The following is a 24385-nucleotide window of genomic DNA, read 5'->3' as shown; positions in this document are numbered from 1 at the left end:
CCTAACCAAAATAATAAAGAAAACATAGATAACTAAGGTCAGGGCGTGACAAGAAGACAATACAACTTTGCATAGAGTAATTCAGAGTCCACCCTGTACAGATACAAGTAATGTCAAAAGCCACACTGAAGTCTAACAAAACAGCCGCCACAATCTATTTATCATCAATTTATCTCAGCCAATCATCAGTCATTTGTGTAAGTGATGTGGTTGTTGAATGTCCTTCCCCATGAGCGTGCTGAAAGTCTGTTGCCAATTTGTTTACTGTAAAATAGCATTGTATCTGGACAAACACAATTTTTTCTAAATGTTTCCAAAGGGTTGGTGACAGGCTGATTGCTCGGCTGGTGAGTCTGCTGAGTGTGCAGGCCATGGAAGAACTGAGAACATTTTCAGCTTCCAGGAATTATGTACAGATCCTTGTGACATGGGGCCGTGCATTATCATGCTGAAACATGAGGTGATGGTGGCAGATAAAGCATGACAATGGGCCTCAGGATCTCAAATCAAATCAAATTTTATTAGTCACATACGCCAAATACAACCTCACCTTACAGTGAAATGCTTACTTGCGAGCCCCTAACCGACAGTGCAGTTTCCAAAAATATGGTTAAGAATAAGACAAAAAGTGACAAGCAAATAAAGAGGAGCAGTAAAATAAGATATATATACAGGTGGGTGCCAGTACAGAGTCAATGTGCGGGGGAACCGGTTTGTTGAGGTAGTATGCATCAATTGCATCACATACAAAGAGTGCAACATTTATATCAGTGGTCAACTTCCTTCATAAACCGTCTCTGTTTATACTTCAGCAGCTAACAGCTGAGAAGTCATCACGTTCATCACATCCCACTGGGCATATACTGGTTGAATCAACATGGTTTCCACATCATTTCATTGAAATTACGCTGACCCAACATGGAACAGATGTTGAATTGACATCTGTGCCCAGTAGGATGGTTACCAGCCTCATAAAATGACCTTAAAAGCTTGTTACTCCACCATTCTTTACAATAATAATAGCAATAACAATAATAGCAATTCATCACATTTTAAAAAGTACTTCTTGGCTCCCAGTATTTGTTTTGCAATCGTACAAATTGCAAAACAAATACGATATGATACGATACACTTTGTCCATTTACATGTAAATTCATTTTCTGGTGTCAGCATACAAATACACAAACACAACACAATATATTACATGCAGTACGGAAAACTGGAAAGCTAGTACACAAGTCACACATTTACATTTTCTCATATTCAAAGTCTCTGGGGCCTACTGTCCATCTATATCTGTCCTATGTTCCACTGTTCAGCAGCCTGATGGCTGAATGAAACTTGCCCTGCTCCTACTCTTGCTGAACAGTGGGACCCTTAGGCCTAGATTCAATCAGATCAGCATTAACCGGCAATAGCCGACACCCGCATAGCTGATGTTTTGGCGCTGTCGGAGGTGTAACTGCATTGGGGCTGTCATATCGGTGAGCAGCTGCTCTTGATCATTGTCGCAAAGCCAGACCCGTCCTACTCAGGTTAGAAGTTCAGAACGAGAAAGTATAGGCTATATAGAAATAATGACGCTCAAATTTTAAATCATTCAACGGAATAATGAGGATTTCTGAATAGAGCCTTTTAATCTCCTTCCAGAGGGAATTGTATAAGGGGTGAATCTATCATTTATAGAAGCTCCAGTTCCCTATGAAACTTCTGCTTTTATACTCTGTTTACACTCAAAGAGAAAAAGAACAGGAAGAAAGAGAGGTGGTGAAATTTAACAGCTAATCAAATGGCTACCCAGACTATTTGCAAATGGCTACCCCCCCCCCCCCCCCCCCCTCCATTTTTACGCTGCTGCTACTCTCTGTTTATTATTGATGCATAGTCACTTTACCTCTATTTTCATGTACATATTACCTCAACTAACCGGTGCCCCCGCACATCGATTCTGTACCGGTACCCCCTGTATACAGCCGCACTACTGTTATTTTATTGTTGCTCTTTAAATATTTTTCTATTTTCTTCTTTTTATTTTTTGCTTCAGTTAATTTTAGTAAATACTTTCTAAACACTTATTTTTCTTAACTGTGTTGTTGGTTAAGGGCTTGTAAGTAAGCATTTCACTGTAAGGTCGGCACATGGATGAATGAAATTCATTGAGGGGACGGGTTTGTAATTCATAGTATTTTACTGTAATTACAAGGGATTGGTGCAAGCAGGTTGGCTGCTAGGTAACCTAACGTAGCTGACTGCACTGTTCAACCAATCCAATAAATGTGGAGGAGGAGTTAAGATGGAGTGTCGCCTTGTTAACGTCCAAAAGCGGAAGTCGTGTAGGCGTCACAGGCTCTCTTTCCTTTTCCCTTGAAAACCAGATGAATCTGGTTGTAAACATCCCACAGCATATTAATGCATAATTTGTGTTTAATATTACTTGCACCTTAACAAAAAAGGCCTTAACAAAATTTTCCAAACTGGCAGCGACTACAGGGGTACAGACCAAAAGGTCATGGTAAAATGGTCAACCATTTAAGGTTTAAGACTCGCTGCCACTAAAATCTGTCCCCTGTACAATCTGTCTCCTATAACATAAGAGTTAAATTGGTACAGTATTTTCACTCATGGGTGCAACAAATATAGCCTCTTACAAGGCACAGCTCAAAATATGTTCATAAGCCAGAAACAACAATAACATTCACCCACAAGTGGTCAAAAGGTTTTTGACACGGTACAGTACTGTATTCTGTGGGGTGGAATTACAGTACCATTCAAAATAAAGCAATTGTTTCCCCGCCCACAACCATTTCCACTATGCTGCAGTAAAACGTTTGGAGTATTTTACTGTTGATAATACCCAAATTTACCATATAAATTACAGTTTTCCGTTACAGTGAAGGACTTTAATTATTGAGCTGCTGCTGTTCACGATGGAGCCGCTGGCTCACATTCTTGCATTCCACTATAGAGATGTGTGTGATGGCTGTTTCCGAGCAGCCTCTGCCCATCCCCACCTTTTTCAGATGGTCCTTGATATACATGTGGAACCTCCTGGTGGCGAAGCAGTACACCACGGGATCTAAGAGGCAGTTGAGCCCCATCAGCATCAGGGTGACCTGGTGGGCGTCGTTCAACCACTGCCTGGTCTTCTGGTTCCATTCCGCGCTGCCCCAGCCCTCCTTGATCTCCAGCACAGCCAGGGTCCAGGGGCCCTGGACCATGTGGTGGGGGAGGAAGCACACCACGAACACCCCCACCACAGCGCACAGCATCTGCAGGGCCCGGCCCTTCACCCCCCGGGGTTTGGAGGAACTGGAGCCCCGAGCCTGGGTAAGGGACTGGGCTAGTAACGCCCGGGCGATTAGCAGATTACACACTACGACGAGGAAGAAGACCAAGACGAAGCACCCCACAATGATAAGGTGGGTTGCGGCCACCAGCCGCTTCTCGCCATCTGTCTCATGGTGGTAGCCCTCGAAGCATCGCGACACGTTGCTCTCGTCCTTCTGGATGCCCGTCTTCAAGAGGTATGGCACAGACATGGACAGAGTGACCACCCAGATGACCGCTGTGACGACCACCCCACGGCACCAATGGTCGGGACGAGGCGGCGTTCAGCGGGCGCGTGATGGCCCAGTAGCGGTTGATACTGATGGCAGTGAGGAAGAGAATGGAGCAGTAGGTGTTGATGAAGAAGAACACGCCGGTGACACGGCACAGGAATTCGCCGTAGAGCCAGACGCCACCGTGATGGTAGTAGCCAATCCAGACGGGGAGGGCGCACACGAAGAGGAGGTCGGCCACAGTCAGGTTGGCCATGTAGATGCAGATCTCGTTCAAGGCCTTGGCATCGCGCAGGCGCCACAGCACGAACAGCACGTAACTATTGGCTATCAGCCCAAGGATGAACACAACACCGTAGAACACTGGGAAGAGGGTGTAGCGGAACGCCGAGTCCAGAAAGTTTCTGTTCCTGACAAAGTTCACATCCGTGGTCACTACTAAGTCCTCTTTTATCCCCATGGTCGACTCCACTTTTGGTTTTGCTAAAGAAAGCAACTCCCTCTGTGAGAAAAACACTTCCTATTAGAGTCATATTTCAAGACTCACTGCAATATTCACTTTAGTGGACTTGACACTGTGCTCTCTGTTTGTGATGAGTGAATGATGACCATATTTCCAGTCAAATCTAGACGAATGTCTTCCTGCTCTGTCATCAGTATAACAGACAATAACAAGAGGGGTCCTACTTTATATTTACAAAAAATGTGGCTATAAAGGCTTCATAAGCCCTACTGAGTGGCTTAACAACTCATGTATTAGAAAAAGAATAAAGTCTCTATAAAAGGTGTTATGATATTGTATGGAATGACATGATATCTGGACTGATGCTTTGCCTAATGTGGCATAACTGTTTGGCCGCCCTAGTGACATTCACTTAGGAATGGGAAGTGTGCGCAAGAGGAAACAAAGGTTGAACTGCACTTACCCTGGTCAGTTCAATGAGATTCCCACAATCCGGAGGAACTACGTCACAAAAATCCTTAAGGATGGATATGTCCTGGTTCCAGTAAATCCCAAACCCTTTTCCAAGGAAAAGAAGTACAAAGAAATTGAGTGTAAATGTTTTAATATTTCACATGTTAAGACTTAAGACTTGTCTTTCTTAAACTTGAAATGAAAGAGAAAACAGCCCTGTAGGGAAAAAAAATATACGGAACTTCAGTTACGGCAAGTCCGATCTGATAAGTAAATATACATTATACACTAAATATATACAGGGTACAAAACATTAAGAACACTTGCTCTTTCCATGAAATAGATTGACCAGGTGAATGCTATGATCCCTTATTGATGTCACTTGTTAAACCTACTTCAATCAGTGTGTGTGTGGAGGGGGGGGGGGTGGTGCAAATCAATATTAGGAAGGCATTCCTAATGTTTGGCATAGGCCTTGTAAACATACAACAGCAACATTCACACATGGTCGACTCCACTGTATTGACAATCCAGAGTTCAAATGAAGCAATTGTTTGCTTGCAGAGGAATACAGGAATGAGGTGCCTACGATTAGCAAGCAAATTCTGCACTAACTTACTGTCACGCCCTGACCATAGAGAGCCCTCGGGGTTCTCTATGGTGTAATAGGTCAGAGCGTGACTGGTGGGGTTTCTAGATAGTATATTTCTATGTTGGTGTATGTGTATGATTCCCAATTGGTAGCAGCTGATAATCGTTGCCTCTAATTGGGGATCATACTTAGTGTGTTCCTTTTCCCACCTGCGATGTGGGATATTGTTTTGTTTTGTATGTGTGCTTATATGACGATCGTGACACTTACGGGGAAAATGCAAATTGGAACTTTCTCGTTCTCAACTCTTATGGCTGGACGCCGCTCGGGCCTGATGGATGTTTTCCAGCCTTGTCATCTGTCCCTATCCGAATGGCCTGCGCTACCTATAACTTGCCTGCCAAGGAAATTGTCTCCATCTGCTTCTCCTACTCCATCTTGTAATGAAGTAGACAGAGAACAGCAAGAAGATTGTTCCAATCAGCGCTGGTCCCATGTCACAAGTCGAGGAAACCAAAGGCAGCAGCATGCTGCTAAGCGGACGGCCGTGGTTGTGAGAGGTTAGGAGCAGATTGACATTAGGAATAGCGTCGCTGCACTGGTACCTGATCTACCTGCGCCTTCATCGCTGGGATTGCCTGTGTCTGCGCTGGCGGTGCTGACTCCAAATACGCTGACTCCAGCAGTGGCTTCGTTGTCGAGTTCGGCTCCTTTCCCTCTCTCTGGATCTGACGGGCACGGCCTTCTGTGGGAGGTCTGGACCTATCGGGGGAAGCAGCGGGCATACGCTATCCTGCTTCTCGTGGATCCGTGAAAGGTTCAAAGAATTGTGTGAGGGGTAGGAATGGTCAGATTTCTCCATTCCCTTCTCCGGCCGTTGTATTGGGCGGTTCAATGGTGAGTAATGTCTCAGTCCGTTGGGCAAAACCTTTGTGCTATCCAGGAGCACGAGTACAGGATATTAATAAGCTGCTACCAAACATTTTAAATCAGCATCAGGAAATTGAGTCTATCATAGCTAATGTGGGATTCAATGACATTATGAAGGGCAGCTCAGAACAGCTGACGATGGATTTTAAAGAACTGATGGGGTTGAGTGTGGCATTGAACGTTTCAGCAGACTTTTAGCCCCCCATAACTGGCTACGAGACTATTTCAGCTCTGTGGGTGTAACATTTATTGACAATTTTGATACCTTCTGGAAACAAAGCTCGTTTGATAAGGAGGATGGGATCCATCCAAATCATCTGGGTTCCTGGATCCTTTCACAGCATTATAAGGCTGCATTGAGACAATTACTTATCAATGACCCAAGCCCAGCTCAGTAAATTCCTACCATTGTGTCACTGAGTTGTCATAATGTTTCAGCAAATGTACATTATCCCAGGGGCGTTGGAAGATGCAATATAAGTAACCTAATTTATGCCCCTCTAACTGCGCTGAATGCCTCTGCTGATCCCACAGCTATTGTATGCAGTAATCATGTGCCTATGAACCAGAGTTATAGTGTTAGCACTGAGGCGGTGTGCCGTAGTAGGAAGTCCCATGTGTGCAGCTCACCCTGCACTAACATAAACAGCATGAGCATGTCTAATTCTGCTAAGCTACCCAGTAAAACAATGAAAACAATCAAGCATCCCAGAAAAGTGTTCAAAAATAGCCCACGTTAACATATGTAGCCTAAGAAACAAGGTTAATGAAGTAAATAACTTGCTAGTAACAGATGACATTCATATTTTGACTCTCTGAAACTCACTTAGATAATACCTTTGATGATACAGTGGTAGCAATACAAGGTTATAACATTTACAGAAAAGACAGAAATGCCAGTGGTGGAAGTGTTGAAACTATACTATAAAACTAAGATAAATTATATAAAGAATGATAGTGAAAAGCTTTGGAGCACCTTAAAAGAACTGTTGGGCAAAAAGGCAAACTCAGCTTCATCATTCATTGAATCAGATGGCTCATTAAACCCACTGATATTGCCAACTACTTTAATGATTTTTTAATTGTCAAGATTACCAGATGTTTGTCCCTGATTCAGCCCTATCTCAGGTCCTGGAATGTGCTCATTCCTCCAAGCTCACCTGCCATCCTAGCTCCCGTTGAACCCTGGCCTTCCTTCGACAACGCTTCTGGTGGCCCACTATGTTTCCTGATGTCTCAGCCGTCGTCGCCACATGCACGGTTTGTGCTCAGAATAAGACTCTGCGACAGGCCTCCTTCAGCCACTCCCTGTTCCTCATCGCTCCTGGTCTCATATATCCCTGGATTTTGTCACTGGGCTTCCTCCGTCTGATGGCAACACCACTATCCTGACAGTAGTGGATAGGTTCTCTAAAGCTGCCCATTTCATCCCTCTCCCCAAGTTACCTTCAGAAGACGACTCAGCTCATGGTGCAGCACGTCTTCCAAATCCATGAACTCCCTGCCGACATTGTCTCTGATTGTGGTCGTCAATTCTCGTCCCGATTCTGGAAAGAGTTCTGCACCCTTATTGGGTCATCGAGCCAGCTTGTCCTCCGGGTTTCATACCCGGTCCAACGGCTAGTCAGAGCGTGCCAATCAAGACCTGGAGAATATGCTTAGGTGCCTCGTCTCGACCAACCCCACCACCTGGAGCCAACAACACGTGGGTGGAATACGCCCGCAACACCCTTCTCTGCTTGGCCACTAGTCTCTCGTCTTTCGAGTGTTCCATGCGATATCAGCCCCCGCTCTTCCCTGAACAAGAGGTCAGCATACCATCGGCCCAGATGTTCGTCCGTCGCTGCTCCCAGATATCGTCTTTGGCAGAGGGTATGGCTGTCCACTCGGGATATTTGGTGTTTTAAATTACTTGCACTTCTAGAGGCCTTAACAAAGGCTTCAAAACTAGCAGTGACTACAGAGGAAAAACAGACCAAAAAGACATGACAAAATGTTCAACCATTTTAAGACTTGCTGCCACTTCAGTCTGTACACTTCCAGTCAGATAAAAATGTATTTTAATAGTAGCTATGCTTTCCGTCAGTCGAGTATATACATCACATGCGACTGTCAACGATTGGGTGCAGAGATGTAGAGGAGTCAGGCGCAGGACACAGGTTTGAGCAAAACAACTGAGTTTACTCACAAAAAAGGCAAACAATATTCCAATAAGGAAAATACAGACAGAATAACACCTACACGAACCACTAAGACACCAACAATCACGGACAGAACAGAAAGGTATGCCAGAGGGTTAAATAAGGAACATGATATGGGAATTGAAACCAGGTGTGTGTAATACAGACAAAACAAAACATGGATCGGTGGTGACTAGAAAGCCGATGACGTCGACCACCACCCGAACAAGGAGAGACTCCGGCGGAAGTCGTGACAGCGACTTATTAATTGGACTAAGCAATTAGCCTATTATGTTTATCTGACTTCATAAAGCTAATTCAAATATACAAGCATGCATGATGCAATGAGTTGACGTTGACTAGCAAGAATTGGTCTGAGAAGTCTCTATGTCAAAGGCAGATATTTAAGTAACATTGAATGGACTCATATACAAGGCATAAAGCTTAAGTTCCAAAGAATTAGAAGACAAAGCATGAACATAAGAGATGCTTATTAGGCCAGAAGGAAATGAGAATTAATCATACAACCTACAACTTAGATACAGGATACAAGAGAGAGAACAACAACATTTAATTAAATTTACAACATCTGAAGGTGTAACCTTTCAACCCAAAACCAACCACCATTCACCAATCTAACAATACCAAGCTTACAGTAACCTAAACATTACCAGGCCCAATCGCCACATGGTGTCACAGCATTTAAAGGATTGTGTGAGGGATGAGACCAAAGTAATAAGACACAATTCCTGAGAAGTGTCACGGCTGTCAAAAGGAGGAGACCAAGGCGTAGCGTGATATGCGTACATTCTTCTTTAATAAGCAGAAACACTGAACAAAATAACAAAAACGAACCGTGAAGCTATACAAATGAGTGCTGAACAGGCAACTACACAGAGACAAGAACCCACAAATACCCAAGGGAAAATGGCAACCTAAATATGATCCCCAATCAGAGACAACGATAAACAGCTGCCTCTGATTGGGAACCAATTCAGGCCACCATAGACCTACATATGCCTAAACTTACAAACACCCCTAGACATACAAAAACCCTAGATAATACAAAACAAGCATACCCACCCTCGTCACACCCTGACCTAACCAAAATAATAAAGAAAACATAGATAACTAAGGTCAGGGCGTGACAAGAAGACAATACAACTTTGCATAGAGTAATTCAGAGTCCACCCTGTACAGATACAAGTAATGTCAAAAGCCACACTGAAGTCTAACAAAACAGCCGCCACAATCTATTTATCATCAATTTCTCAGCCAATCAGTCATTTGTGTAAAATGTGGTTGCTGAATGTCCTTCCCCATGAGCGTGCTGAAAGTCTGTTGCCAATTTGTTTACTGTAAAATAGCATTGTATCTGGTCAAACACAATTTTTTCCAAATGTTTCCAAAGGGTTGGTGACAGGCTGATTGCTCGGCTGGTGAGTCTGCTGAGTGTGCAGGCCATGGAAGAACTGAGAACATTTTCAGCTTCCAGGAATTGTGTACAGATCCTTGTGACATGGGGCTGTGCATTATCATGCTGAAACATGAGGTGATGGTGGCAGATAAAGCATGACAATGGGCCTCAGGATCTCAAATCAAATCAAATTTTATTAGTCACATGCGCCAAATACAACCTCACCTTACAGTGAAATGCTTACTTGCGAGCCCCTAACCGACAGTGCAGTTTCCAAAAATATGGTTAAGAATAAGACATAAAAGTGACAAGTAAATAAAGAGGAGCAGTAAAATATATATATATACAGGTTGGTGCCAGTACAGAGTCAATGTGCGGGGGAACCGGTTTGTTGAGGTAGTATGCATCAATTGCATCACATACAAAGAGTGCAACATTTATATCAGTGGTCAACTTCCTTCATAAACCGTCTCTGTTTATACTTCAGCAGCTAACAGCTGAGAAGTCATCACGTTCATCACATCCCACTGGGCATATACTGGTTGAATCAACATGGTTTCCACATCATTTCATTGAAATTACGCTGACCCAACATGGAACAGATGTTGAATTGACATCTGTGCCCAGTAGGATGGTTACCAGCCTCATAAAATGACCTTAAAAGCTTGTTACTCCACCATTCTTTACAATAATAATAGCAATAACAATAATAGCAATTCATCACATTTTAAAAAGTACTTCTTGACTCCCAGTATTTGTTTTGCAATCGTACAAATTGCAAAACAAATACGATATGATACGATACACTTTGTCCATTTACATGTAAATTAATTTTCTGGTGTCAGCATACAAATACACAAACACAACACAATATATTACATGCAGTACGGAAAACTGGAAAGCTAGTACACAAGTCACACATTTACATTTTCACATATTCAAAGTCTCTGGGGCCTACTGTCCATCTATATCTGTCGGCTGAATGAAACTTGCCCTGCTCCTACTCTTGCTGAACAGTGGGACCCTTAGGCCTAGATTCAATCAGATCAGCATTAACCGGCAATAGCCGACACCCGCATAGCTGATGTTTTGGCGCTGTCGGAGGTGTAACTGCATTGGGGCTGTCATATCGGTGAGCAGCTGCTCTTGATCATTGTCGCAAAGCCAGACCCGTCCTACTCAGGTTAGAAGTTCAGAACGAGAAAGTATAGGCTATATAGAAATAATGACGCTCAAATTTTAAATCATTCAACGGAATAATGAGGATTTATGAATAGAGCCTTTTAATCTCCTTCCAGAGGGAATTGTATAAGGGGTGAATCTATCATTTATAGAAGCTCCAGTTCCCTATGAAACTTCTGCTTTTATACTCTGTTTACACTCAAAGAGAAAAAGAACAGGAAGAAAGAGAGGTGGTGAAATTTAACAGCTAATCAAATGGCTACCCAGACTATTTGCAAATGGCTACCCCCCCCCCCCCCCCCTCCATTTTTACGCTGCTGCTACTCTGTTTATTATTGATGCATAGTCACTTTACCTCTATTTTCATGTACATATTACCTCAACTAACCGGTGCCCCCGCACATCGATTCTGTACCGGTACCCCCTGTACATAGCCTCACTACTGTTATTTTATTGTTGCTCTTTAAATATTTTTCTATTTTCTTCTTTTTATTTTTTACTTCAGTTAATTTTAGTAAATACTTTCTAAATACTTTCTAAACACTTATTTTTCTTAACTGCGTTGTTGGTTAAGGGCTTGTAAGTAAGCATTTCACTGTAAGGTCGGCACATGGATGAATGAAATTCATTGAGGGGACGGGTTTGTAATTCATAGTATTTTACTGTAATTACAAGGGATTGGTGCAAGCAGGTTGGCTGCTAGGTAACCTAACGTAGCTGACTGCACTGTTCAACCAATCCAATAAATGTGGAGGAGGAGTTAAGATGGAGTGTCGCCTTGTTAACGTCCAAAAGCGGAAGTCGTGTAGGCGTCACAGGCTCTCTTTCCTTTTCCCTTGAAAACCAGATGAATCTGGTTGTAAACATCCCACAGCATATTAATGCATAATTTGTGTTTAATATTACTTGCACCTTAACAAAAAAGGCCTTAACAAAATTTTCCAAACTGGCAGCGACTACAGGGGTACAGACCAAAAGGTCATGGTAAAATGGTCAACCATTTAAGGTTTAAGACTCGCTGCCACTAAAATCTGTCCCCTGTACAATCTGTCTCCTATAACATAAGAGTTAAATTGGTACAGTATTTTCACTCATGGGTGCAACAAATATAGCCTCTTACAAGGCACAGCTCAAAATATGTTCATAAGCCAGAAACAACAATAACATTCACCCACAAGTGGTCAAAAGGTTTTTGACACGGTACAGTACTGTATTCTGTGGGGTGGAATTACAGTACCATTCAAAATAAAGCAATTGTTTCCCCGCCCACAACAATTTACACTATGCTGCAGTAAAACGTTTGGAGCATTTTACTGTTGATAATACCCAAATTTACCATATAAATTACAGTTTTCCGTTACAGTGAAGGACTTTAATTATTGAGCTGCTGCTGTTCACGATGGAGCCGCTGGCTCACATTCTTGCATTCCACTATAGAGATGTGTGTGATGGCTGTTTCCGAGCAGCCTCTGCCCATCCCCACCTTTTTCAGATGGTCCTTGATATACATGTGGAACCTCCTGGTGGCGAAGCAGTACACCACGGGATCTAAGAGGCAGTTGAGCCCCATCAGCATCAGGGTGACCTGGTGGGCGTCGTTCAACCACTGCCTGGTTTTCTGGTTCCATTCCGTGCTGCCCCAGCCCTCCTTGATCTCCAGCACAGCCAGGGTCCAGGGGCCCTGGACCATGTGGTGGGGGAGGAAGCACACCACGAACACCCCCACCACAGCGCACAGCATCTGCAGGGCCCGGCCCTTCACCCCCCGGGGTTTGGAGGAACTGGAGCCCCGAGCCTGGGTAAGGGACTGGGCTAGTAACGCCCGGGCGATTAGCAGATTACACACTACGACGAGGAAGAAGACCAAGACGAAGCACCCCACAATGATAAGGTGGGTTGCGGCCACCAGCCGCTTCTCGCCATCTGTCTCATGGTGGTAGCCCTCGAAGCATCGCGACACGTTGCTCTCGTCCTTCTGGATGCCCGTCTTCAAGAGGTATGGCACAGACATGGACAGTGTGACCACCCAGATGACCGCTGTGACGACCACCCCACGGCACCAATGGTCGGACGAGGCGGCGTTCAGCGGGCGCGTGATGGCCCAGTAGCGGTTGATACTGATGGCAGTGAGGAAGAGAATGGAGCAGTAGGTGTTGATGAAGAAGAACACGCCGGTGACACGGCACAGGAATTCGCCGTAGAGCCAGACGCCACCGTGATGGTAGTAGCCAATCCAGACGGGGAGGGCGCACACGAAGAGGAGGTCGGCCACAGTCAGGTTGGCCATGTAGATGCAGATCTCGTTCAAGGCCTTGGCATCGCGCAGGCGCCACAGCACGAACAGCACGTAACTATTGGCTATCAGCCCAAGGATGAACACAACACCGTAGAACACTGGGAAGAGGGTGTAGCGGAACGCCGAGTCCAGAAAGTTTCCGTTCCCGACAAAGTTCACATCCGTGGTCACTACTAAGTCCTCTTTTATCCCCATGGTCGACTCCACTTTTGGTTTTGCTAAAGAAAGCAACTCCCTCTGTGAGAAAAACACTTCCTATTAGAGTCATATTTCAAGACTCACTGCAATATTCACTTTAGTGGACTTGACACTGTGCTCTCTGTTTGTGATGAGTGAATGATGACCATATTTCCAGTCAAATCTAGACGAATGTCTTCCTGCTCTGTCATCAGTATAACAGACAATAACAAGAGGGGTCCTACTTTATATTTACAAAAAATGTGGCTATAAAGGCTTCATAAGCCCTACTGAGTGGCTTAACAACTCATGTATTAGAAAAAGAATAAAGTCTCTATAAAAGGTGTTATGATATTGTATGGAATGACATGATATCTGGACTGATGCTTTGCCTAATGTGGCATAACTGTTTGGCCGCCCTAGTGACATTCACTTAGGAATGGGAAGTGTGCGCAAGAGGAAACAAAGGTTGAACTGCACTTACCCTGGTCAGTTCAATGAGATTCCCACAATCCGGAGGAACTACGTCACAAAAATCCTTAAGGATGGATATGTCCTGGTTCCAGTAAATCCCAAACCCTTTTCCAAGGAAAAGAAGTACAAAGAAATTGAGTGTAAATGTTTTAATATTTCACATGTTAAGACTTAAGACTTGTCTTTCTTAAACTTGAAATGAAAGAGAAAACAGCCCTGTAGGGAAAAAAAATATACGGAACTTCAGTTACGGCAAGTCCGATCTGATAAGTAAATATACATTATACACTAAATATATACAGGGTACAAAACATTAAGAACACTTGCTCTTTCCATGAAATAGATTGACCAGGTGAATGCTATGATCCCTTATTGATGTCACTTGTTAAACCTACTTCAATCAGTGTGTGTGTGGAGGGGGGGGGGGTGGTGCAAATCAATATTAGGAAGGCATTCCTAATGTTTGGCATAGGCCTTGTAAACATACAACAGCAACATTCACACATGGTCGACTCCACTGTATTGACAATCCAGAGTTCAAATGAAGCAATTGTTTGCTTGCAGAGGAATACAGGAATGAGGTGCCTACGATTAGCAAGCAAATTCTGCACTAACTTACTGTCACGCCCTGACCATAGAGAGCCCTCGGGGTTCTCTATGGTGTAATAGGTCAGAGCGTGACTGGTGGGGTTTCTAGATAGTATATTTCTATGTTGGTGTATGTGTATGATTCCCAATTGGTAGCAGCTGATAATCGTTGCCTCTAATTGGGGATCATACTTAGTGTGTTCCTTTTCCCACCTGCGATGTGGGATATTGTTTTGTTTTGTATGTGTGCTTATATGACGATCGTGACACTTACGGGGAAAATGCAAATTGGAACTTTCTCGTTCTCAACTCTTATGGCTGGACGCCGCTCGGGCCTGATGGATGTTTTCCAGCCTTGTCATCTGTCCCTATCCGAATGGCCTGCGCTACCTATAACTTGCCTGCCAAGGAAATTGTCTCCATCTGCTTCTCCTACTCCATCTTGTAATGAAGTAGACAGAGAACAGCAAGAAGATTGTTCCAATCAGCGCTGGTCCCATGTCACAAGTCGAGGAAACCAAAGGCAGCAGCATGCTGCTAAGCGGACGGCCGTGGTTGTGAGAGGTTAGGAGCAGATTGACATTAGGAATAGCGTCGCTGCACTGGTACCTGATCTACCTGCGCCTTCATCGCTGGGATTGCCTGTGTCTGCGCTGGCGGTGCTGACTCCAAATACGCTGACTCCAGCAGTGGCTTCGTTGTCGAGTTCGGCTCCTTTCCCTCTCTCTGGATCTGACGGGCACGGCCTTCTGTGGGAGGTCTGGACCTATCGGGGGAAGCAGCGGGCATACGCTATCCTGCTTCTCGTGGATCCGTGAAAGGTTCAAAGAATTGTGTGAGGGGTAGGAATGGTCAGATTTCTCCATTCCCTTCTCCGGCCGTTGTATTGGGCGGTTCAATGGTGAGTAATGTCTCAGTCCGTTGGGCAAAACCTTTGTGCTATCCAGGAGCACGAGTACAGGATATTAATAAGCTGCTACCAAACATTTTAAATCAGCATCAGGAAATTGAGTCTATCATAGCTAATGTGGGATTCAATGACATTATGAAGGGCAGCTCAGAACAGCTGACGATGGATTTTAAAGAACTGATGGGGTTGAGTGTGGCATTGAACGTTTCAGCAGACTTTTAGCCCCCCATAACTGGCTACGAGACTATTTCAGCTCTGTGGGTGTAACATTTATTGACAATTTTGATACCTTCTGGAAACAAAGCTCGTTTGATAAGGAGGATGGGATCCATCCAAATCATCTGGGTTCCTGGATCCTTTCACAGCATTATAAGGCTGCATTGAGACAATTACTTATCAATGACCCAAGCCCAGCTCAGTAAATTCCTACCATTGTGTCACTGAGTTGTCATAATGTTTCAGCAAATGTACATTATCCCAGGGGCGTTGGAAGATGCAATATAAGTAACCTAATTTATGCCCCTCTAACTGCGCTGAATGCCTCTGCTGATCCCACAGCTATTGTATGCAGTAATCATGTGCCTATGAACCAGAGTTATAGTGTTAGCACTGAGGCGGTGTGCCGTAGTAGGAAGTCCCATGTGTGCAGCTCACCCTGCACTAACATAAACAGCATGAGCATGTCTAATTCTGCTAAGCTACCCAGTAAAACAATGAAAACAATCAAGCATCCCAGAAAAGTGTTCAAAAATAGCCCACGTTAACATATGTAGCCTAAGAAACAAGGTTAATGAAGTAAATAACTTGCTAGTAACAGATGACATTCATATTTTGACTCTCTGAAACTCACTTAGATAATACCTTTGATGATACAGTGGTAGCAATACAAGGTTATAACATTTACAGAAAAGACAGAAATGCCAGTGGTGGAAGTGTTGAAACTATACTATAAAACTAAGATAAATTATATAAAGAATGATAGTGAAAAGCTTTGGAGCACCTTAAAAGAACTGTTGGGCAAAAAGGCAAACTCAGCTTCATCATTCATTGAATCAGATGGCTCATTAAACCCACTGATATTGCCAACTACTTTAATGATTTTTTAATTGTCAAGATTACCAGATGTTTGTCCCTGATTCAGCCCTATCTCAGGTCCTGGAATGTGCTCATTCCTCCAAGCTCACCTGCCATCCTAGCTCCCGTTGAACCCTGGCCTTCCTTCGACAACGCTTCTGGTGGCCCACTATGTTTCCTGATGTCTCAGCCGTCGTCGCCACATGCACGGTTTGTGCTCAGAATAAGACTCTGCGACAGGCCTCCTTCAGCCACTCCCTGTTCCTCATCGCTCCTGGTCTCATATATCCCTGGATTTTGTCACTGGGCTTCCTCCGTCTGATGGCAACACCACTATCCTGACAGTAGTGGATAGGTTCTCTAAAGCTGCCCATTTCATCCCTCTCCCCAAGTTACCTTCAGAAGACGACTCAGCTCATGGTGCAGCACGTCTTCCAAATCCATGAACTCCCTGCCGACATTGTCTCTGATTGTGGTCGTCAATTCTCGTCCCGATTCTGGAAAGAGTTCTGCACCCTTATTGGGTCATCGAGCCAGCTTGTCCTCCGGGTTTCATACCCGGTCCAACGGCTAGTCAGAGCGTGCCAATCAAGACCTGGAGAATATGCTTAGGTGCCTTGTCTCGACCAACCCCACCACCTGGAGCCAACAACACGTGGGTGGAATACGCCCGCAACACCCTTCTCTGCTTGGCCACTAGTCTCTCGTCTTTCGAGTGTTCCATGCGATATCAGCCCCCGCTCTTCCCTGAACAAGAGGTCAGCATACCATCGGCCCAGATGTTCGTCCGTCGCTGCTCCCAGATATCGTCTTTGGCAGAGGGTATGGCTGTCCACTCGGGATATTTGGTGTTTTAAATTACTTGCACTTCTAGAGGCCTTAACAAAGGCTTCAAAACTAGCAGTGACTACAGAGGAAAAACAGACCAAAAAGACATGACAAAATGTTCAACCATTTTAAGACTTGCTGCCACTTCAGTCTGTACACTTCCAGTCAGATAAAAATGTATTTTAATAGTAGCTATGCTTTCCGTCAGTCGAGTATATACATCACATGCGACTGTCAACGATTGGGTGCAGAGATGTAGAGGAGTCAGGCGCAGGACACAGGTTTGAGCAAAACAACTGAGTTTACTCACAAAAAAGGCAAGCAATATTCCAATAAGGAAAATACAGACAGAATAACACCTACACGAACCACTAAGACACCAACAATCATGGACAGAACACAAAGGTATGCCAGAGAGTTAAATAAGGAACAAAACATGGATCGGTGGTGACTAGAAAGCCGGTGACGTCGACCACCACCCGAACAAGGAGAGACTTCGGCGGAAGTCGTGACAGCGACTTATTAATTGGACTAAGCAATTAGCCTATTATAATGTTTATCTGACTTCATAAAGCGAATTAAAATATACAAGCAAGCATGATGCAATGAGTTGATGTTGACTAGCAAGAATTGGTCTGAGAAGTCTCTATGTCAAAGGCAGATATTTAAGTAACATTGAATGGACTCACATACAAGGCATAAAGCTTAAGTTCCAAAGAATTAGAAGACAAAGCATGAACATAAGAGATGCTTATTAGGCCAGAAGGAAATGAGAATTGATAATACAACCTACAACTTAGATACAGGATACAAGAGAGAGAACAACAACATTTAATTAAATTTACAACATCTGAAGGTGTAACCTTTCAACCCAAAACCAACCACCATTGACCAATCTAACAATACCAAGCTTACAGTAACCTAAACATTACCAGGCCCAATCGCCACATGGTGTCACAGCATTTAAAGGATTGTGTGAGGGATGAGACCAAAGTAATAAGACACAATTCCTGAGAAGTGTCACGGCTGTCAAAAGGAGGAGACCAAGGCGTAGCGTGATATGCGTACATTCTTCTTTAATAAGCAGAAACACTGAACAAAATAACAAAAACGAACCGTGAAGCTATACAAATGAGTGCTGAACAGGCAACTACACAGAGACAAGAACCCACAAATACCCAAGGGAAAATGGCAACCTAAATATGATCCCCAATCAGAGACAACGATAAACAGCTGCCTCTGATTGGGAAGCAATTCAGGCCACCATAGACCTACATATGCCTAGACTTACAAACACCCCTAGACATACAAAAACCCTAGACAATACAAAACAAGCATACCCACCCTCGTCACACCCTGACCTAACCAAAATAATAAAGAAAACATAGATAACTAAGGTCAGGGCGTGACAAGAAGACAATACAACTTTGCATAGAGTAATTCAGAGTCCACCCTGTACAGATACAAGTAATGTCAAAAGCCACACTGAAGTCTAACAAAACAGCCGCCACAATCTATTTATTATCAATTTATCTCAGCCAATCATCAGTCATTTGTGTAAGTGATGTGGTTGTTGAATGTCCTTCCCCATGAGCGTGCTGAAAGTCTGTTGTCAATTTGTTTACTGTAAAATAGCATTGTATCTGGTCAAACACAATTTTTTCCAAATGTTTCCAAAGGGTTGGTGACAGGCTGATTGCTCGGCTGGTGAGTCTGCTGAGTGTGCAGGCCATGGAAGAACTGAGAACATTTTCAGCTTCCAGGAATTGTGTACAGATCCTTGTGACATGGGGCTGTGCATTATCATGCTGAAACATGAGGTGATGGTGGCAGATAAAGCATGACAATGGGCCTCAGGATCTCAAATCAAATCAAATTTTATTAGTCACATGCGCCAAATACAACCTCACCTTACAGTGAAATGCTTACTTGCGAGCCCCTAACCGACATTGCAGTTTCCAAAAATATGGTTAAGAATAAGACATAAAAGTGACAAGTAAATAAAGAGGAGCAGTAAAAAAATATATATATACACTGCTCAAAAAAATAAAGGGAACACTTAAACAACACAATGTAACTCCAAGTCAATCACACTTCTGTGAAATCAAACTGTCCACTTAGGAAGCAACACTGATTGACAATAAATTGCACAAAGGCGGAGGTAGCGGTCCTGCTGCTGGGTTGTTGCCCTCCTACGGCCTCCTCCACATCTCCTGATGTACTGGCCTGTCTCCTGGTAGCGCCTCCATGCTCTGGACACTACGCTGACAGACACAGCAAACCTTTTTGCCACAGCTCGCATTGATGTGCCATCCTGGATGAACTGCACTACCTGAGCCACTTGTGTGGGTTGTAGACTCTGTTTCATGCTACCACTAGAGTGAGAGCACCGCCAGCATTCAAAAGTGACCAAAACATCAGCCAGGAAGCATAGGAACTGAGAAGTGGTCTGTGGTCACCACCTGCAGAATCACTCCTTTTTGGGGGTGTCTTGCTAATTGCCTATAATTTCCACCTTTTGTCTATTCCATTTGCACAACAGCATGTGAAATTTATTGTCAATCAGTGTTGCTTCCTAAGTGGACAGTTTGATTTCATAGAAGTGTGATTGACTTGGAGTTACATTGTGTTGTTTAAGTGTTCCCTTTATTTTTTTGAGCAGTGTGTATATATATATATATATATATATATATATATACAGGGGGGGTGCCAGTACAGAGTCAATGTGCGGGGGAACCGGTTAGTTGAGGTAGCATGTACATGTAGGTAGAGTTAATTAAAGTGACAATGCATAGATGACAGAGAGTTGCAGTGGTGTGGAGAGAGGGGGGGGGGGGCAATGTGAATAGTCTGGGTAGCCATTTGACTAGATATTTCAGGAGTCTTATGGCTTGGGGGTAGAAGCTGTTTTGAAGCCTCTTAGACCTAGACTTGGCGCTCCGGTACAGCTTGCCGTGTGGTAGCAGAGAGAACAGTCTATGACTAGGGTGGCTGGAGACTTTGAACATTTTCAGGGCCTTCCTCTGACACTGCCTGGTATAGAGGTCCTGGATGGCAGGAAGCTTGGCCCCAGTGATGTACTGGGCCGTTCGCACTACCCTCTGCAGTGCATTGCGGTCGGAGGCCGAGCAGTTGCCATACCAGGCAGTGATGCAACCAGTCAGGATGCTCTCGATGGTGCAGCTGTAGAAACTTTTGAGGATCTGAGGACCCATGCCAAATCTTTTCAGTCTCCTGAGGGGGAATAGGTTTTGTCATGTCCACTTTATGACTGTCATGGTGTGCTTGGACCATGTTAGTTTGTTGGTGATGTGGACACCAAGGAACTTGAACCTCACAACCTATTCCACTGCAGCCCCGTCGATGTTGAATGGGGGCGTGCTCGGTCCTCTTTTTCCTGTAGTCCACAATCACCTCCTTTGTCTTGATCACGTTGAGGGAGAGGTTGTTGTCATGGCACCACATGGCAAGGTCTCTGACGACCTCCTCCCTATAGGCTGTCTCGTTGTTGTCGGTGATCAGACCTACCACTGTTGTGTCATCTGCAAATTTAATGATGGTGTTGGAGTTGTGCCTGGCCGTGCAGTCACTGGTGAACAGGGAGTACAGGAGGGGGCTGAGCACGCACCCCTGAGGGGCCCCTGTGTTGAGGATCAGCATGGCGGATGTGTTGTTACCTACCCTTAACACCTGGGGGCGGCCCGTCAGGAAGTCCAGGATCCAGTTGCAGAGGGAGGTGTTTAGTCCCAGGGTCCTTAGCTTAGTGATGAGCTTTGAGGGCACTATGGTGTGGAACGCCGAGAGAGCCGTATATCCTCCGCCTCGGGCTCGTCAGAGTCGTGAAAGAAGAAAAAGGATTCTGCTAGTCCGTGGTGAGTAGTCGCAGTCCTGATGTCTAGAAGTTATTTTCGGTCATAAGAGACGATAGTGGCAACATTATGTACAAAATAGGAAAAAAAATAAGTTACAAACAACGCAGATAAACGAACAAAAAAACACAATCGGTTGGGGGAACGTAAAACCTTCTGCTCCGGCGCCATTTTCTCGTCACGGTATCTCTGTGCATTAAAACTGCTATCGATAAAATGCAATTGTGTTCGTTGTCTGTAGCTTATGCCTGCCCATACCATAACCCCACTGCCACCATGGGGAACTCTGCTCACAACCTTGACATCAGCAAGCTGCTCACCCACATAGCGCTTTACATGTGGTCTGCGGTTGTGAGGCCGGTTGTACCTACTGCAAATTATTTTTTGTGCATATGGAACATTTCTGGGATCTTTTATTTCAGCTCATGACACATGGGACCAACACTTTACATGTTGCGTTCCTATTTTGATTCAGTTCAGATAGCATCAGAGTTATCCTCAGTGAACAATAGATACTAAATATGGATAATATAGTACTTTTCTATCACTCATTCAATACTCAGTCCTCTGGATACTGTAGCAGAGAGATACATTTTGGCCCCTCAGCAGGGGACAGGCTGCCTAGTCCTTGGGCATTGTCCTTTCCTTGTGTTCCTGGGCCATTTACCATGCAACTCCGTGTGTCAGAGAGCACACAAATTAGGGCTGACCCTACAGGACTCTATTTTCCTGTTTCTCCAGTTTTGCATACAGCACCTTCACTAATCGGTTTTGGGTGTGCAGTAGATTCTGCTTATTATCAGCAACCAGCACAGAGAAAGGCCTGTCTTGCTGAAAGGGGCATTCTGGCATTCAAACAACACTTTTTTGGTAAAAAGCTGAGCAGTATTGCTGGTAGAATTTTAACCACTCAAATTCATTGAAGGAGCTATGGATGCAAGGACAAACAATGGAATAAAACAAGATTAGAACAAGATTAACTAAGAAAGTTAAAATAAGCTCATGAGGTATTCATAAATTCTTCAAGAATAAATGGCTATATATAATTATTTCAAACGTTTAAAAAAACGGATGTACCACCCCAGATTGCCCTTTTAAGAACTGCTTGTATAATGTTTTCTAATACTGTATGAAATAATTTAGGTTTCGCTGCATGGCTCTAGACATTTATGATAAATGCAATGAAAGATGTTCGCCATGTGTGAACATTTGTTTGAACCTTTAAACAATAAATAATGATAAAGTATCAAACATATTCACAGGTTATAAAGACCAGTGCAAAACATTTGAAATCTCAAGCAGAATAGTACAATATTATCATTTACTTGGCAACTTTGGGAAAAAAGATGTTCCCATACGTAACAATATAATTACATTTTATTTGAAAATAGTAAGAAAGATGGCTTACCTGAGTGCGTGGCTCCTTTCTCACTGTGTTAGTCTTTCCAAGTGTGTGTGTTCCACACTATTATTTTGAAACCAGCGTATTTTAGGCTACAATCGTAAACATACTGTATCTATAGCCTAGTACATGTATATATTATAATAAAGTTTCTTGAAACTAGAGAAACTCCTCTAATGAATGCGCCACGAAGCGCTTGACTCCGTGACTAGGCTGCGTGTGCGAGCGCTACGAAATAAATGTACACATAATTGTTATTCAATCATTTCATCCAAGCTGCTCCCGCTCATCAACCGGCATCTCCGGAGTCTGTGTAGACAGTTTTTTTGGTTTTATTTGAGAGGCTTGACGCACTGCCTGTCCTGCCCCTCCCATCTACTCATTGGTCACGAGCATAGTAAGGGTTGTGAACGTTATTTATAAGAAGACACCTCTCTGAAAATCGGACCTCTCTGAAATGAAAATGGATGGTCCCTCCCTTTCAGCAAAACATATTTTACCTAAACCCTCCCTGACGCTTAAAAAAAGTGACCCTCCCCTATACCCAAAATAATAATTAAAATATAACGTGGATAGCAGAGAGCATGTTTACCATTTTCCCCCACTTATTGGACAGACCAGAGCCTTAGATATGCAGTTTTAGAAATTGTGTAAGCATTTCATGGCAAGACAGAAATGTTGATAGCGCACAGGGCTGCCGGCCAGAAGGTCTGGTTGTGGGTTCGCAAACCACCGTGGACAAGAGTAGGGGTGGAAAGATCTCCTTTATTTATAGTAAAAGCATTGCATGAATCTGTCATAGTATTTACAGGTCTGAGAAACAATAGCCTTTTATAAAAATGTCATGCAATTCTAAGTCATTTTACATATTAGCAGAATGAATCTTTTGGATGCTACAGATAATCCTGAATGAATCGTGATTAATGATGAGTGAGAAAGTCATACCCCTCCAAAAATGCAAACCTCCCCTTTTATTGTAATGGAGAGAGGTTAGCATGTATTGGGGGCATGATATTTGTCTAACATTCTCACTCATCAAATCAAATCAAATGTATTTATATAGCCATTCTTACATCAGCTGATATCTCAAAGTGCTGTATAGAAACCCAGCCTAAAACCTCAAACAGCAAGCAATGCAGGTGTAGAAGCACGGTGGCTAGGAAAAACTCCCTAGAAAGGCCAAAACCTAGGAAGAAACCAAGAGAGGAACCAGGCTATGAGGGGTGGCCAGTCCTCTTCTGGCTGTGCCGGGTGGAGATTATAACAGAACATGGCCAAGATGTTCAAATGTTCATAAATGACCAGCATGGTCAAATAATAATAACCACAGTAGTTTTCGAGGGTGCAACAAGTCAGCACCTCAGGAGTAAATGTCAGTTGGCTTTTCATAGCCGATCATTAAGAGTATCTCTACCACTCCTGCTGTCTCTAGAGCGAAAAAAGCAGGTCTGGGACAGGTAGCACGTCCGGTGAACAGGTCAGGGTTCCATAGCCGCAGGCAGAACAGTTGAAACTGGAGCAGCAGCAAGGCCAGGTGTACTGGAGACAGCAAGGAGTCATCATGCCAGGTAGTCCTGAGGCATGGTCCTAGGGCTCAGGTCCTCCGAAAGAGAGAATTAGAAAGAGCATACTTAAATTCACACAGGACACCGGATAAGACAGGAGAAGTACTCCAGAAATAACAGACTGACCCTAGCCCCCCGACACATAAACTACTGCAGCATAAATACTGGAGGCTGAAACAGGAAGGGTCAGGAGACACTGTGGCCTCATCCGATGATACCCCCGGACAGGGCCAAACAGGCAGGATATAACCCCACCCACTTTGCCAAAGCACAGCCCCCACACCACTAGATGGATATCTTCAACCACCAACTTACCATCCTGAGACAAGGCCGAGTATAGCCCACAAAGATCTCCGCCACGGCACAACCCAAGGGGTTGAATTATTCACTACCCAAGGGGTTGAATTATTCACTACTAATTCAGG

At 44.0% G+C, this 24385-nt stretch overlaps 1 protein-coding gene and 1 pseudogene across 2 annotated transcripts; both read right to left on the bottom strand.

Moving 5' to 3' along the window:
* Positions 1–1970: 1970 nt before the first annotated feature.
* On the bottom strand, positions 1971–11064 carry LOC129812639 (platelet-activating factor receptor-like; annotated as a pseudogene).
* A 23-nt stretch (positions 11065–11087) lies between these two features.
* On the bottom strand, positions 11088–22943 carry LOC129812638 (platelet-activating factor receptor-like). 2 transcript variants are annotated; one of them, XM_055864380.1, is made up of 3 exons: positions 22402–22943; positions 13735–13829; positions 11088–13310 (listed from the first exon to the last, which is right to left on the bottom strand). In XM_055864380.1, exon 3 carries the CDS (start codon positions 13266–13268, stop codon positions 12150–12152), a length of 1119 nt encoding a protein of 372 aa, XP_055720355.1. In that variant the 5' UTR covers positions 13269–13310; positions 13735–13829; positions 22402–22943; the 3' UTR covers positions 11088–12149. The 2 variants fall into 2 exon arrangements, with proteins under 2 accessions (XP_055720355.1, XP_055720356.1); XM_055864381.1 differs by lacking the exon at positions 22402–22943 and adding an exon at positions 14922–19711.
* Positions 22944–24385: the final 1442 nt, after the last annotated feature.

The sequence above is a fragment of the Salvelinus fontinalis genome, chromosome 16 (assembly GCF_029448725.1).
Source record: "Salvelinus fontinalis isolate EN_2023a chromosome 16, ASM2944872v1, whole genome shotgun sequence".
NCBI classification, from domain to species: Eukaryota; Metazoa; Chordata; class Actinopteri; order Salmoniformes; family Salmonidae; genus Salvelinus; species Salvelinus fontinalis.
This window is presented reverse-complemented; position numbering and strand designations above follow the sequence as displayed.